Source organism: Miniopterus natalensis, chromosome 2 (assembly GCF_054644295.1).
Source record: "Miniopterus natalensis isolate mMinNat1 chromosome 2, mMinNat1.hap1, whole genome shotgun sequence".
NCBI lineage: Eukaryota > Metazoa > Chordata > Mammalia > Chiroptera > Miniopteridae > Miniopterus > Miniopterus natalensis.
In genome coordinates, this window is record NC_142082.1 from 93,137,482 (window position 1) to 93,150,048 (window position 12,567).

General features: G+C 44.5%; 1 protein-coding gene and 1 pseudogene across 6 annotated transcripts in view; one reads left to right on the forward strand and one right to left on the reverse strand.

Annotated features, from left to right (window-relative positions):
* Positions 1-12,567, reverse strand: part of MICAL3 (microtubule associated monooxygenase, calponin and LIM domain containing 3) — a 233,196-nt gene that overhangs the window by 97,441 nt on the left and 123,188 nt on the right. For 5 of the 6 annotated variants that reach the window (XM_087814402.1, XM_087814401.1, XM_087814400.1 and 2 more), the window contains one exon: positions 1,654-1,840. In XM_087814402.1, the coding sequence (XP_087670528.1) occupies positions 1,654-1,840 (187 nt within the window). Of the gene's footprint in view, positions 1-1,653; positions 1,841-2,417; positions 2,526-4,952; positions 5,061-8,528; positions 8,586-10,816; positions 10,916-12,567 lie in introns of all 6 variants that reach the window. The other variant, XM_087814403.1, reaches the window with a different exon arrangement.
* LOC148093748 (peptidyl-prolyl cis-trans isomerase A pseudogene) lies at positions 6,531-7,079 on the forward strand (annotated as a pseudogene).

A 12,567-nucleotide genomic window follows, 5' to 3' on the forward strand; every position in this document is an offset into this window, starting at 1 on the left:
GACTGGCATGACTTGTCCTGTCCCCACATCAAGGTCATTCCCACAGAGCTCCTTTCATCCTCTTGCCTGGTATGCCATCTCTTCCCTATACTCTCTGAGTCGAGCCTGAGGTCAGTTCAGTCATTCCTACTGGCTAATGAGCTTCATAGATTCTTCCTCCTCTGAACTTCTACAAAGTTGTAATCTACACTACACAACTCTGCCCTTAATCATAGACTCTCACGTTGTCTGTTGTTGTTTCACCTGCCCTTGTCTTATCATTCCAATCTGAATGTAAGCTCCTTGAGGCACATTTCATACTTTAGTTGTGTCCTCAAGAGAATGTGGCAATGATGAGCCCATTGTCTATGGGCAAAAATACCTGTGGACCAATTGACTGGACCTTAAGGGCTCTTCTTTCCAGGGAGATTATACAGTAAAAGGCTAAAATAATCCAAGCACTGAGGACAGTTAAAAAGGCACTGAGTGGGCTCCATCTGCCAACCTCAACCCTTGGAGATCAAAGTTGTTATCCAAAGAGCAGGTGTGTGGGAATAGTGGAAGTGAAAATCTGATAGCTCACAACATACCTTCCTTATCTAGACAACTGTCACAGTTCTTTCCTCACTGGGTAGTGCTTTTCATTAATGTAACAAGAGGACCAGGTGTCACAATGGTAAGTTAACTTTTCTCAGTTCACTACTTTGGCTCCTTTTTGGCTACTTCTGACAGTCTGACAGCCTGTTTATTCACTAGGATGAGAGTCTGGATGACGGAAGTGACTATTTCCTAATTGCGTGGTGTCCCTCTCCTGTATCCTGTATGTCCTGAAAATACCTATCAATGTAATGGACTTAATGTCACCCCTATGAGGACTGACTTCCCTCTCCTATTAATCCAGGGCTTTTTGTTCCTTTTGAATCAGTAAGACTGCCTCTCATGAAGCTCTTTCAGCAACCTGCAGGTAGGGATGCAGGATCATCAGTGTTTGGTGACCTTTGACGGAAGGCATTGTTATATGTATCTATCAGGCTTTGTTTTTTGCTTGCATAATTTTCTACCTCCTGCCCTATCAAGGTCTTTCCACTATCACATCAGCCAAGACTTGAACACAGCAGTAAATGAGGTTTTGGCCCTGTGCCATGAGCCCTCAATTCACCAGAGAGATGCTGAGGCTACAGACAGGTGGGAACAGTGGTCACAATTTTGTCATCTTCAGGAGGCAAAAGTCTGAGAACCCAGGGGCACAGGGTCTGGTTTTAACTTGTCATTGACCTTAGGCAAGAAATGTGACTTCTATAGGCCTGTGATTCCCTTTCTCTAGTAAAGACAAAAAAGACTTATCCACATCGTGTCCCTTATATCGTAAGATCCCACCATGAGGTAAGAATGCAACTGTCTGTGAAGCTGGGGAAGTGATTTAAGTAAATGCATCCATTCTTATTATCATCATCACTGAGTAATGCTATAATGCAGCCTGATGACTTTGGGGAACTATTTATAAAAGTCTTAGAGAAAAAACAAGACTAGAGGGAGATGGATGGGAGGGGGTAGGAGAGGCAGAATGATAAAATGTATACATAAGAACGCAGTAAGAGGCCTTAGAGCTGCTCAAATGGAGAAAAGGGCCCTAAGCTCAGGAACTAAGTATGGCCTCAAGTGAAACAGACTCACCGTCCTCAATGTCATAGGCATAGGCTGAGAGGCGCAGAGTGGTGGCGCAGTACTCGCATTTGAAGCAGCTCCGATGGAAGAACTTGCCCTCAGCACTCAGTCTCTCCATCACGTAGACACGCTTCTGGCAAAAATAGCACGTGTCGCTGCCTCCCAAGTTCTGTGGAAACTCCTTCTTTATTGAGCCCTATAAAGGGGTATGGGGTAGACACATCAGCGCAATTTCTCTCAGGCTCACCTCCAGGAGGTGCATGACTTTTTCTGTAAGTGAAACCGACCCTTACTAAGAGATTTTCTTTTGAGGCCGACTAAGATGCTCACTTTGCTCCTGGCTCTCCCAAAGAGCAGTGGCACTACTACAGTGACTATCACATGTCCCACATGAATCCATGTGAATCAAGCTGAGAGGAAACCCGAGTCCATTTTACAGAATTTCATAAAAATCAAACAAAACTATTTTGACAGAATTGTTTTTGAAGGTAACATAAAAATATATACTAAGTGTTCATGTAGTTCTACATGGATGTGGGTCCCCCGGACTCTAGAGCAATCACTTGTAGAGATATTAAGTAAGCTTTCCCATACACTTTAATTAAAACAACTATTATAGTCCTAGGAATTCAGTTACAAAATTCAGACAACCTCAAAAAAAATACCACTCAGCACATACTGGCTCTATTGTTACTGTACTACTTAGAATGCAGCAGGTTTGTTTACCAAAGCTGTGTTATATCAAGAGACAATGTCCTTAGTATATATCTTACCAGTTCCTTCTTGTCTAGAAGGGTTTTGGGCTGTTCTCTCCTTTGAAGCTGATTGGCTATCTGCTCAGCCAATGAGCTCACTCCACCCGTGTACATCTTTATATACTTCTATTGGTTGGAGATTATAAAATGACCAGAATAAAGGGAAATGAGAAGGAAAAAATAAGTTAAGAAGACAGGAAAAAAAACTCTTTGAAAGTGAATACAAGGTGCAGCAGCAAACCATGCCCACACAGTGTCCACAAACAGGAAAACATGGTGGTAAGAAACACAGGTGTCAGTGCCCAGCAGAGGCAGGAATAATTAAATCCAGTAAGGAAGTCTTTCATGTCTTTTTGGAATATACAGTGCTGTGGAATGGGGAGGTGGGAAGACAGGATAGATGCAGATACAGAAGAGAGTAGGAAGGGCATATATCCTAGTGGCTCAAATGACATAGAGAGAGCTTGAGAGGAACGATGCCATTCATACAGCTGATGCAGGACTGTTGACAGTATGATTCAAGGGTTGGGGAGGGCTTGTAAAATTATTTCCTCATTTAGAAAGCTCATTCTTGCAAAGGCTGACTCTCCACTTGGGTAACAGATAACTTCCTTCCTCATTACTAACACTTCGTTCATAACCTCTGTCACATGCATCAAACACTCCTGAGCTTTATCTGAAAGACCCCTTCTCTGCCCATTCTTGCTGTTGATATTTGTGTTCTTAGCACCCAGGCACTAAGGACAAAGCTTTCCAGACTGGATTGGGCATCTCAAACACAGATGCAGGAGGCTAACACCTGTAGCATATAGATAAGTTGCTCAGGTTAGTCTTGAGAGGTCAGAATATGTTTCTATTCCAGAGGAGTTATTTTTTTTATTGGTTGAAAAAATATAAAAGAAAAATCCAGTCAACTCAATTCTCTTCCTAGCAATGATGAAGAAGGAACAGGAAGAAACTATCAAATTTCAATTGTAAACCTTCCTGCTAGGGAACTCAACTTCAAGCCTGTCCCAGGGAAAGAGGTCAAAGCCTTGCTGGCAGTCCTTTAGAGACTCCACGTCCAGGTTACCCTTCCATGTGAAGATGACCAAGACACCTAGTGTGTGTGATACTCCTTTCATGAACTATGTGGAACAGGTGCTACATGCCAAGTGTAAGGAGCCTAACTCTAACTGACTCAGAGCACACCAGGAGCAGTTGTCTTGGGGATGCCAATAACTCTGGTTAGAAATTGGTTTGTATGGACAAACACACAAAGCCATGTGTGAGGGAATCACTGGCCTGAGCAATGGCATGCCCTGGGCTGGCAGGGACAAACAAGAGAAACACTGTAGGGGAAAACTAACTTTATGTAAAAATGGATAAAGGATTCTCTAAGGTTCAGCTGGAACTGAGGAGTCAATTATATTTTTTTATTTAAGATAAGGAGATTTCCAAGGATTGGTGACATTTGCTCCTTAACGCTATAGCTTATACCCATTAGTGGTTGAGAATAACAAGTGGCTTAAGCTAAACCTTCTTCAAATTAAAGTCATTAGGAAAGCTGAGGCCTGGAACAGACGGACACCAGACAGAGCTGAGCAGATCGTTTAACAGCTGACACTGAAGGAGAAAATTGTACTTCTTTCATTCTGCAGCAGGTGAGGGCATGGGCCAGATGTCAAATATGAGGCTGGGATACTGAACAAGTCCTGGGTGTTCACTGCTCCAAGCCCTTCTCTCCCACCAGAAACCGGCACTGTCATATCCTATAATCAGCAAAGACAGTTCAGGGCTGCCTCTGTGCGAAGGCATCTGTCACACTCAGTTCTCAGTAATGTGATTACACTGACAAGCATCCCACCAAGAGAGGTTCTATTTGTTTCTGGCATAAAAAGCAGATGGTTTCCTTCTCCCTACTCTTAAGAAATAGTGACGATATAGCAATCGCTGGATTTAGACTATTTCCACCACACATGCATATGTTTCCACACATACACTCCATGGTCTGCTACAGGCACGAGAACAGGAAAGATCCTCCATTCTCTGTAAACTACTATATAGCTGGGTTGAGGTCCACTGTAGGACATAGCAGGACTCATTCCTTAAGTGATCACAATTGATGAGGCACCTGGGACACTGCATATTCACCACTCCATTTAAGTGGATTTAATTACACTGCAGTTCATATTTTGTAACACATATTAATATACAGACACTTGGAGTTAAAAAAGCTAATGGCTGAAAAATGTGTATCATTTGATATAGTTGAAATATAATGAAAGTGGATTTATGTCATCAGAACTTGATGCAATGAAAACTAGTAGCCTCTTTAACTTAGTTGTATGCTTACAAACCCCACATGTAAAACAGACTGATGCATGCATGTGTATGTGTGTGTGTGTGTGCATGCACGCGCGGCCACACACACATACACAACTGGATTCCTACAGGAGACAAGCCGAAGTTTAAGAGCTCTGCAACCTCCCTGGGGCCAGGTGGCATTTGTGTAGGTGAAGTGAGCAGAGGCTGAAGAGGAAACACAATTTTGCCCAGTTTGAGGCCTGCTACCTGTCGAAGGGAGTCAGAGGAGGGAGAGGCGGGGCGGCTGGAGGAGCGGAGATTAAGAGAAAGCTCCCACTGGTCAACAAAAAATCGACGAGAAGGTTCAGGCCCTGGCTATAAAATACAAGATGGAGAAAAAGAAAATCAAAGGAAATGTTAAGTTATACACTGACCTGAACATAAGGAATCTGGCAGTTTTACTTTTAGTATTTTTTTAAATCCTCACTCAAGGATACTTTTTCCATTGCTTTTCAGAGAGAGTGGAAGGGGGAAAGAGAGAGAGAGAGAGAGAAACATCAATGTGAGAGATACACAATGATTGGTTGCCTCAAACAGGGCCGGGGATTAAGCCTGCAATCGAGGTACATGCCCTTGGCCAGAATTGAACCCGGGACCCTTCAGTCCCTGGGCCAACATTCTAACAACTCAGCCAAACTGGCTAGGGCAGGAATCTGGCAGTTTTAGATCCTTTTTTTACTTTAGACACTTAGGTAACAAATGTAGTAAAGAAATACCCTTAGTACCCAGAAGCATGAGTAGCTCATTCAAGGCTTGCATTTTGCTTTTAGTTCACCATCCCTCCTGCTTCCAGGGATGCTTGTGCTGGAATATGCTCACCATAGCCACGAGCACTCTGGAAGCCCGTCTTTTCTTGCCTGGTGCTCTTACTTCATTTGCCCCATATAACGCTGCCAGCCACAAGGTGGCAGAGGGCAGGGGTGATGTCTTGCTTGTTCACCCACATAATTTGTGCTCTGCAGAGACTCTCACCAGCCTGAGCTGGATGGGATTTCTCCTAGGTGGGAGATACTACTACCTATCACTCCACTAGCCTTATAAATAGCAGACAACAGAGACAGCAAATCTAGAGTGAAGCTTGCTCCTTCTACATAAAGGCTAGGAATGTGGGCTTTTCCTCCTCTCATTGCCAGTGCTCAGAGAAACTGTTCACCAAGGAGCCAGCCAAATCCCAGAAATCATCTGGAGAAAAGACTTCAGGCCCCCAAGTCCTCTGCAGAGTGCATGCAGCATGTGTACAAAAGTGGGCCAGGATCTTCCTCAGTGAGAGGCTCATGCAGTCCCTAAACAGTGAGAAGGTGGCAGACGGCTTTGGCAAACAACAACTGCTTAGTTTCCTAGCAGGTTCTGGGTGAAATACTTACAGAGGAGGGATGAGGACTATTATGGTAAGGAGACCCTCTGTCCCTCCAGCTCCAAGCAGACCCAGTGCACCACTTCCGCCCACACTAACTTCATAGCTTAGAGGGGTGACCATGTGTCACCAGCTTCTGCTCAGCCAGCTCAAAGGCCCTCAGCTCAGCACTCAGAGCGCCAAGGAGGAGCTGGGGGAGATCACTGTAGAGGAGTGCGACCCACCAGGAAGGAGAGAAGACTAAGCTTCCCCAGGGGTGGCAGAGCAGTGGAAGCTAATGGGGGAAGGGAAGAGTTGGGGGGGAGCAGGTGAGTGCAAAGGCACAATTAGGGGATAGTGGAAAGTCCTGCAAGAGAACATAAGAGTGACCCTTAAAAGCATCTAGAAAGGCTTTGCAAACGCCACCGCCCTGGAGCTGCCTGTGACCAGCCATGGTGAACCCCACTGTGTTTGACATTGCTGTCGACAGCAAGCCCTTGGGCTGCGTCTCTTGAGCTGTTTGCAGACAAAGTTCCAAGGACAGCAGAAAACTTTCGTGCTCTGAGCACTGGGGAGAAAGGATTTGGTTATAAAGGTTGCTGTGGTCACAGAATTTATTCCAGGATTTATGTGCCAGGGTGGTGACTTTACACACCACAATGACATAGGCAGCAAGTCCATCTATTGGGAAAAATTTGAAGATGAGAATTTCATCCTGAAGCATACAAGTCCTGGCATCTTGTCCATGGCAAACACAGGACCTAACACAAACAGTTCCCAGTTTTGCATCTGCACTGCCAATACAGACTTAGTTGGATGGCAAGCATGTGGTCTTCGGCCAGGTGAAAGAAGGCATGGATATTGTGAAGACCATTGAGGGTTTGGAATCCAAGAATGGCAAGCCAGCAAGAAGGTCACCATTGCTGACTGTGGCCAACTCTAATAAATTTGACTTGTGTTTTATCTAAACTACCAGACCATTCCTTCTGTAGCTCAGGAGAGCACCCTTTTACCCCCATCTGCTTGGGATGTTCTGTAATCTCTCCGCAGTTCATTGGGTTCCATATTTTCCCCACCCCTTCCAAGTCTAGCTGGATTGCAGAGTTAAGTTTATGATTATGAAATAAAAGCTAAACAACAACAACAAAAAAGCATCTAGAAAGGAGCCCTGCACTGAAGAATCTGGAAACCAGCCCTTTGAGAAAATCAAAGAAAACTCCCTGCAAGCCTTATTGCTATCTTTCCTCCCGTGCACTGCAGTCCTAGACTTCTTATATTTTCTCCCTGCCAACTTCTTGTTTTATTCAACATATTTCCCTCTGTTCTTCGTTTCATTGTTTCAGTAAAAATCATCAAAACCTCATTAAATATGTATTCCCCAAAATGTAGGGCACTGCCCCGCTCAGTGAAAATGCGTAGTTTTCTTTCTGAGAGGAATATAGCCAGAGAAAAAGGAAGACAGAGTCTGGGCACACACAGAGCTCAAGAGAGGAAGCAGTCCCAAGAGTGAACAAAGCAGAGCTGGGCCATGGGTGAGGAGATGAAAATGACCCCGATCTCCACCTCAAGCAAGTCTCCTTCCTGATGCCCCAGCACCTGGTCCCAGTCTGCCTGCTTCTAGCTCACTGACAGGTACAGGAAGACAGCACTACTGTTAACTTCCCAAAAGATCTGAGAAGTAATGGGATTTACAGCTGAGCCATAATTGCACTTCTCAGAGAGCAAAGGCAGAGGGGAGGTAAAAGTTTTTAAAAGACCCATATAAAATTAGCAGCTGCACAGCTACACCCACTCACAGGTCATCTTTGTGGGTAACAATAACAACCAAAAAAGTTTCATAAAATAAGCAGGCTTTTTAAAACAGGCATCTCTGCTCTTCATCAAATTATACAATGGCCAGGTGTAAACAGCAATTTTCTCCTTTAGTTTTTCAGAAAAACTAGCTAAAGCCTTTCATTTGCGACCCCATCTTGTCATCGCCTTCTTTCCTGTTGTCTTCATACTTGAGAAATCCCCACATCAGTAAGAGCTCTTTCAGTATTTCTACTTCAAGCTACCCCACTGTCAAAAGAGCTAAGCAAATGTCCCCTGCTTATTGATCTAGAGCCTTGCCCTAAGAAGCCAAACCTGATAGTCAAATGCTATTCCATCACTGGCACATATATTGGAATGGGAAAGATGGGCAGAAATGGGAAGTCCTTAGGCTTTCTGGAATAGCATGGACTTTCAGGATCTGAACGCTGGGTAGGTGAATGCTCTACTGTGAATGCTACTTGCATGTATCAACACTGTTAGCAAAAAGAATTCTGGTTCTTGGCTGGGTGACAAGAGCGTGCAAAAAGCAAGGGGAGGAGGGACCATCCTCACCTTCCCTCTGCCACCCCCCCGCCAGCGTGCCCCATATGTGTGGCTCTCAGCAGCATCCCATGCCAGGGTTCATGCTCTTTTACCCTCTCATGATGGGGACTCTGCTTGCCATGGCTGTCAGCATCAAGATCCCTGTACGTCTGTTGGCAACAAAGTAGAAATTTAAGCTCTATCTAAATGCTCTATTTGGAACTAGTAAGTGACAGTGTCAGAGTTCATTTCAACACAAATCCCTTGCCTCCTACTGAGCCCCATCCCAAGGAACCACAATCCTGTCTATAACTAATCTGGTCAGTTACACAATAAATAAAGAATTAGTTAGTACAGCCCTGGCCAGTGTGGCTCAGTTGGTTGGACATCATCCTGTGCACTGAAAGGTTGCTGGTTTGATTCTCAGTGAGGGCACATGCCTGGATTGTGGGCTCCATCCCAGTAGGGGGTGTGCAGGAGGCAGCTGATTGATTTTGCTCTCACATTGATGTTTCTCTCTCTTCCTCTCTCTATAAAATAAATTTAAAAATTGGAGCAAAAAAAAAAAAAAAGAACTACTTAGTACAAAGATGGAACAAATATTTCTTTCACAGGGTGGCACAAGATCAGAGGCCTTAAGTGGGAGGCTTAAAAGGAAAAGTGTGAGAGAAGGGTGAAGCTTTCACAAAACAGCAGAAAGGGAAGGTGGGAGATGGAAACTGGCTGGAATACATGATCGGTACAACAGTCCAGAGGGAACCACAGGGTGGGGGACGGTCCCTGCGTAGGAACATGGGACGCATACTTTATTAAAGGGAGAAGTGGACAAAGACTGGAAGTGTTTTCAGTAAACAGGAAAATGCACATGACTGGGTAGGAACCTATAAGACAGGAACATGGCTGCTTCCACTGACCTGAGGAAACCACTCAAGCAGCAATCATGGGGACCGGGGGACAGGGATGGCTGCTTCTATCACTCTTCGGATAACTGACGATTCACCTTATCGCCTTGTACTGGTAGGAAACTGATCCAAAGCTTCCACCATGTCTACTCTTGTCCAGGGCCCATGAGCATATTGTCTCTCACAGGCAGGATGAGGCCAGAGCTTGGGCTCCAGAGTCACACCACCCAGATCCTGTTCCTGGATCCATCTGTGTGACCCTGTACAAATTATCTCCCTACTCTATGCCTCAGTCTCCTCATCTGTAAAATGGAGATAAGAGTACCTGCCTCATGAGGTTATTGTAAGAACTGCTTGAGATCATACATGAAAAGAACCTAGAATACTACCTGGGCCACAGTGAATGCTCCTAAATGCTATGTAGAGAAAAGGCACAGGGTAGCACTACACCTACAACAGCTTAGTTCTTAAACCCAGCAGCACAGGTTGGGCCTTTAAAAATCAGACACATTACAGAGGAGTCACTTTTTATTTATTATTTATTTAAAAATATATCTTAACTGATTTCAGAGAGAGGAATGAAGAGAAACATCAATGATAAGAGATTCATTGATCGGCTGCCTCCTGCATGCCCCCAACTGGGGATCGAGCCCGCAACCAGGGCATGTGCTCTGACCAGGAATTGAACCTTGATATCCTGGGTCATAGGTCAATGCTCATCAACTGAGCCATGACAGCGGGGCAAGGAGTCACTTTTTAAATAGGCAACCTTAGTCGAGAAAATAACTTCCCACAGATCCTACCTTTAAAATTTGTATTTTATTTTGTAGGGATATACTACAAAGGTCAACAAAGCAATTCTGTAAATATACTTTATGTACGTATGCTTGCCACAAATGTATGCTTGTTGTCCTCATTAACTTTATTGCACTTGTTAACTCTGCTATAAAGCAGTTTTGAATGATCAGCCTGGAGTCTGGATGGGGTGGATGGGAAGGGCAGGTGCTTGTTGGGAGAAGTTGGATAAGCAAGAGGCAGGGCTCTCAAAATCAGAAGGTGGCAAACTCATATAGTTAAGCCCTTACAAAAAGCTTCCCAAAGTTCATCCTAGCTCAATCTCCTTGGGTAGCAAGGCAAAAATGACTGCTTTAAATGGGATTATATAAAAATGTGTTGATCTATGGGGTTTTTGGACCTCATGTCTGTGATATTGTTTAAATTTTAGTTTGTGATTGTATGGTTGTATTCCCAGGACATAGGGCTAGATTAAACCATCCAGGGTTTGACTGTAATATGTACTATCCTGAGGTCCAATCAGGAATTTGCTCATTTGTGGAAATAAAGGTTGCTTCCACTACAAAAATGGTTTCTACAAATGTTTTTTCTTTTTTTAAGTTGTCATTGAAAGGAGGGAGTCCTGATTTGGTCTCTACCCCAGCCACCTACACAGGCAGGCAGGAAGACACAGACAGGAGAGTGGAGCATGCAGAGGAGGTCACCTTCTGGCCGCCATGTGCCCGACAGGGAGGTGGAGTAGGGGATGGAGAGAGTGCGATCACTTTTTTTGGGCAGGTCCGAGAACGCTCCTTTTCCCGTCGCTTTTATGCCAACAGATACAAACAGAGAGAACACTGGTGAAACAGTGGCCACATTTAGGCTGGTTCTGGAAGGAACAAGGGGTATTTGCCAAAAACATCTCAGAGGCCCCTTTCCTTGCCCCTCCATCCTCAAAAGCAAAACACTATATGGTCAGGGAGGGGGACGTGTCACAGGCTGTAGTTGGTCTTCAGGTCAGACTTGTGCTGTTTGTTAGGTGCAGCTGATCTTGAGGTCAGACTTGCAGTGTAATACTTTCTAAACACCAGGGATCAAGGGTATATTCTTCTCAGTTGGTTATATCAGGGAAGTTGGGGGACAGAAGAGATGAGCTTGGTTATAAGTAGAGAGAAGGGGCACACAGGCCATCATTACAAGAGTCATGCAGACCCTAACAATGACTTGTCACCTGCACACTCAACAGGAGCAGAGCAGCACTCTCCCTCAGGGCCAACTATGAGAAAATCCTGCCATTACTTCCTCCTCTTAGTCCCTTAACCCACATTGAAAAGGTTCTGGAAAACTATCAAGGAAATACAAGAAAGTACAGGAAATAGAATATAAAAGTTAAATATCTTTCACCACCTGAAAACCATACCTATGTCCATGGATTATCTCTCCATCTTGCCCCTCTCCATTGCATTTCCTTCCTTGTGAATCTGACTGAGAGACCCTTAGGACTTAGGAAACAATCACATATTCCTAGGTCAGAGGAATCCTCACTTCCTTGAGCCCAGAATGACCATGTGGGGCAGCACACAGGCCTGAGAGAAGTAGTAGTTATGGAAGTTGTTGGGCTGGGGAAGCAGCTCCTCTGTCTGTTCCTATCTCTCATGACAACCTACTTCCAAACCAAGGCTGGATAATGTGCAGTTTGTCTGCAGGATGTACTGCTGAGATGAAAAGACAAAAGGGTGGAGAAGGAAGAGCAAAACTGTTTACATAGGAAGGTCAAAAAGAGAAGTCGCTGGCAAGCAAAGTTGTTATTAATTTCCCCTTCATTGTATGACCTAAGTGAAAACTGGTCCTGGTGCCAAGGCAGCCATCACTGCCGTGCTTGCCATAGCCTCCTGCCTCAATTTGAATCATGTCAAGAGAAACACAAAGTGAATCATGATAAGGTGCTGCCAGTCTCCCCCTCATTTCTAAAGGGAGATAAGTGGGGCCAGTAGTCAGGGTGAGTCAAAAGCAGAGGGCCCCAGTGCACCACTGGAGTCCCTCTGTCCTCAGGTTTCTGTAGCATCTGGCATTGCCTTCCAATGTTCTATCTTTTAAGAAAGAAATTTACAAGGCCAAGATTCACGAAACCATCTCTGCTTTAGTGTTGAGAAAAAATTATATGTGACTACAATACATTTCACATGGATGAAAAAACTGTGTTATAGTTCTTTCACAGCCAAGTAAATTTACAATTCCCAACTCTATACAACATTAAGCACACAGGATCTAACAGGATTTCATTGCTTATGGTTTCTCACTCATCTATCCAGCTGCTCTGTCATCCCTGGGGCCCACTCCACAGAGCCCATGTTTGAGTTTAGTTGCTTTAGTCTGCTGCCTGCACAGCTTAGCAATATTCTACCTCATTGATCGTGACCATCTATTTACCTAGGTGATAAGCTAGCTGTATGTCTTCCATGTAGCACTGTGCACG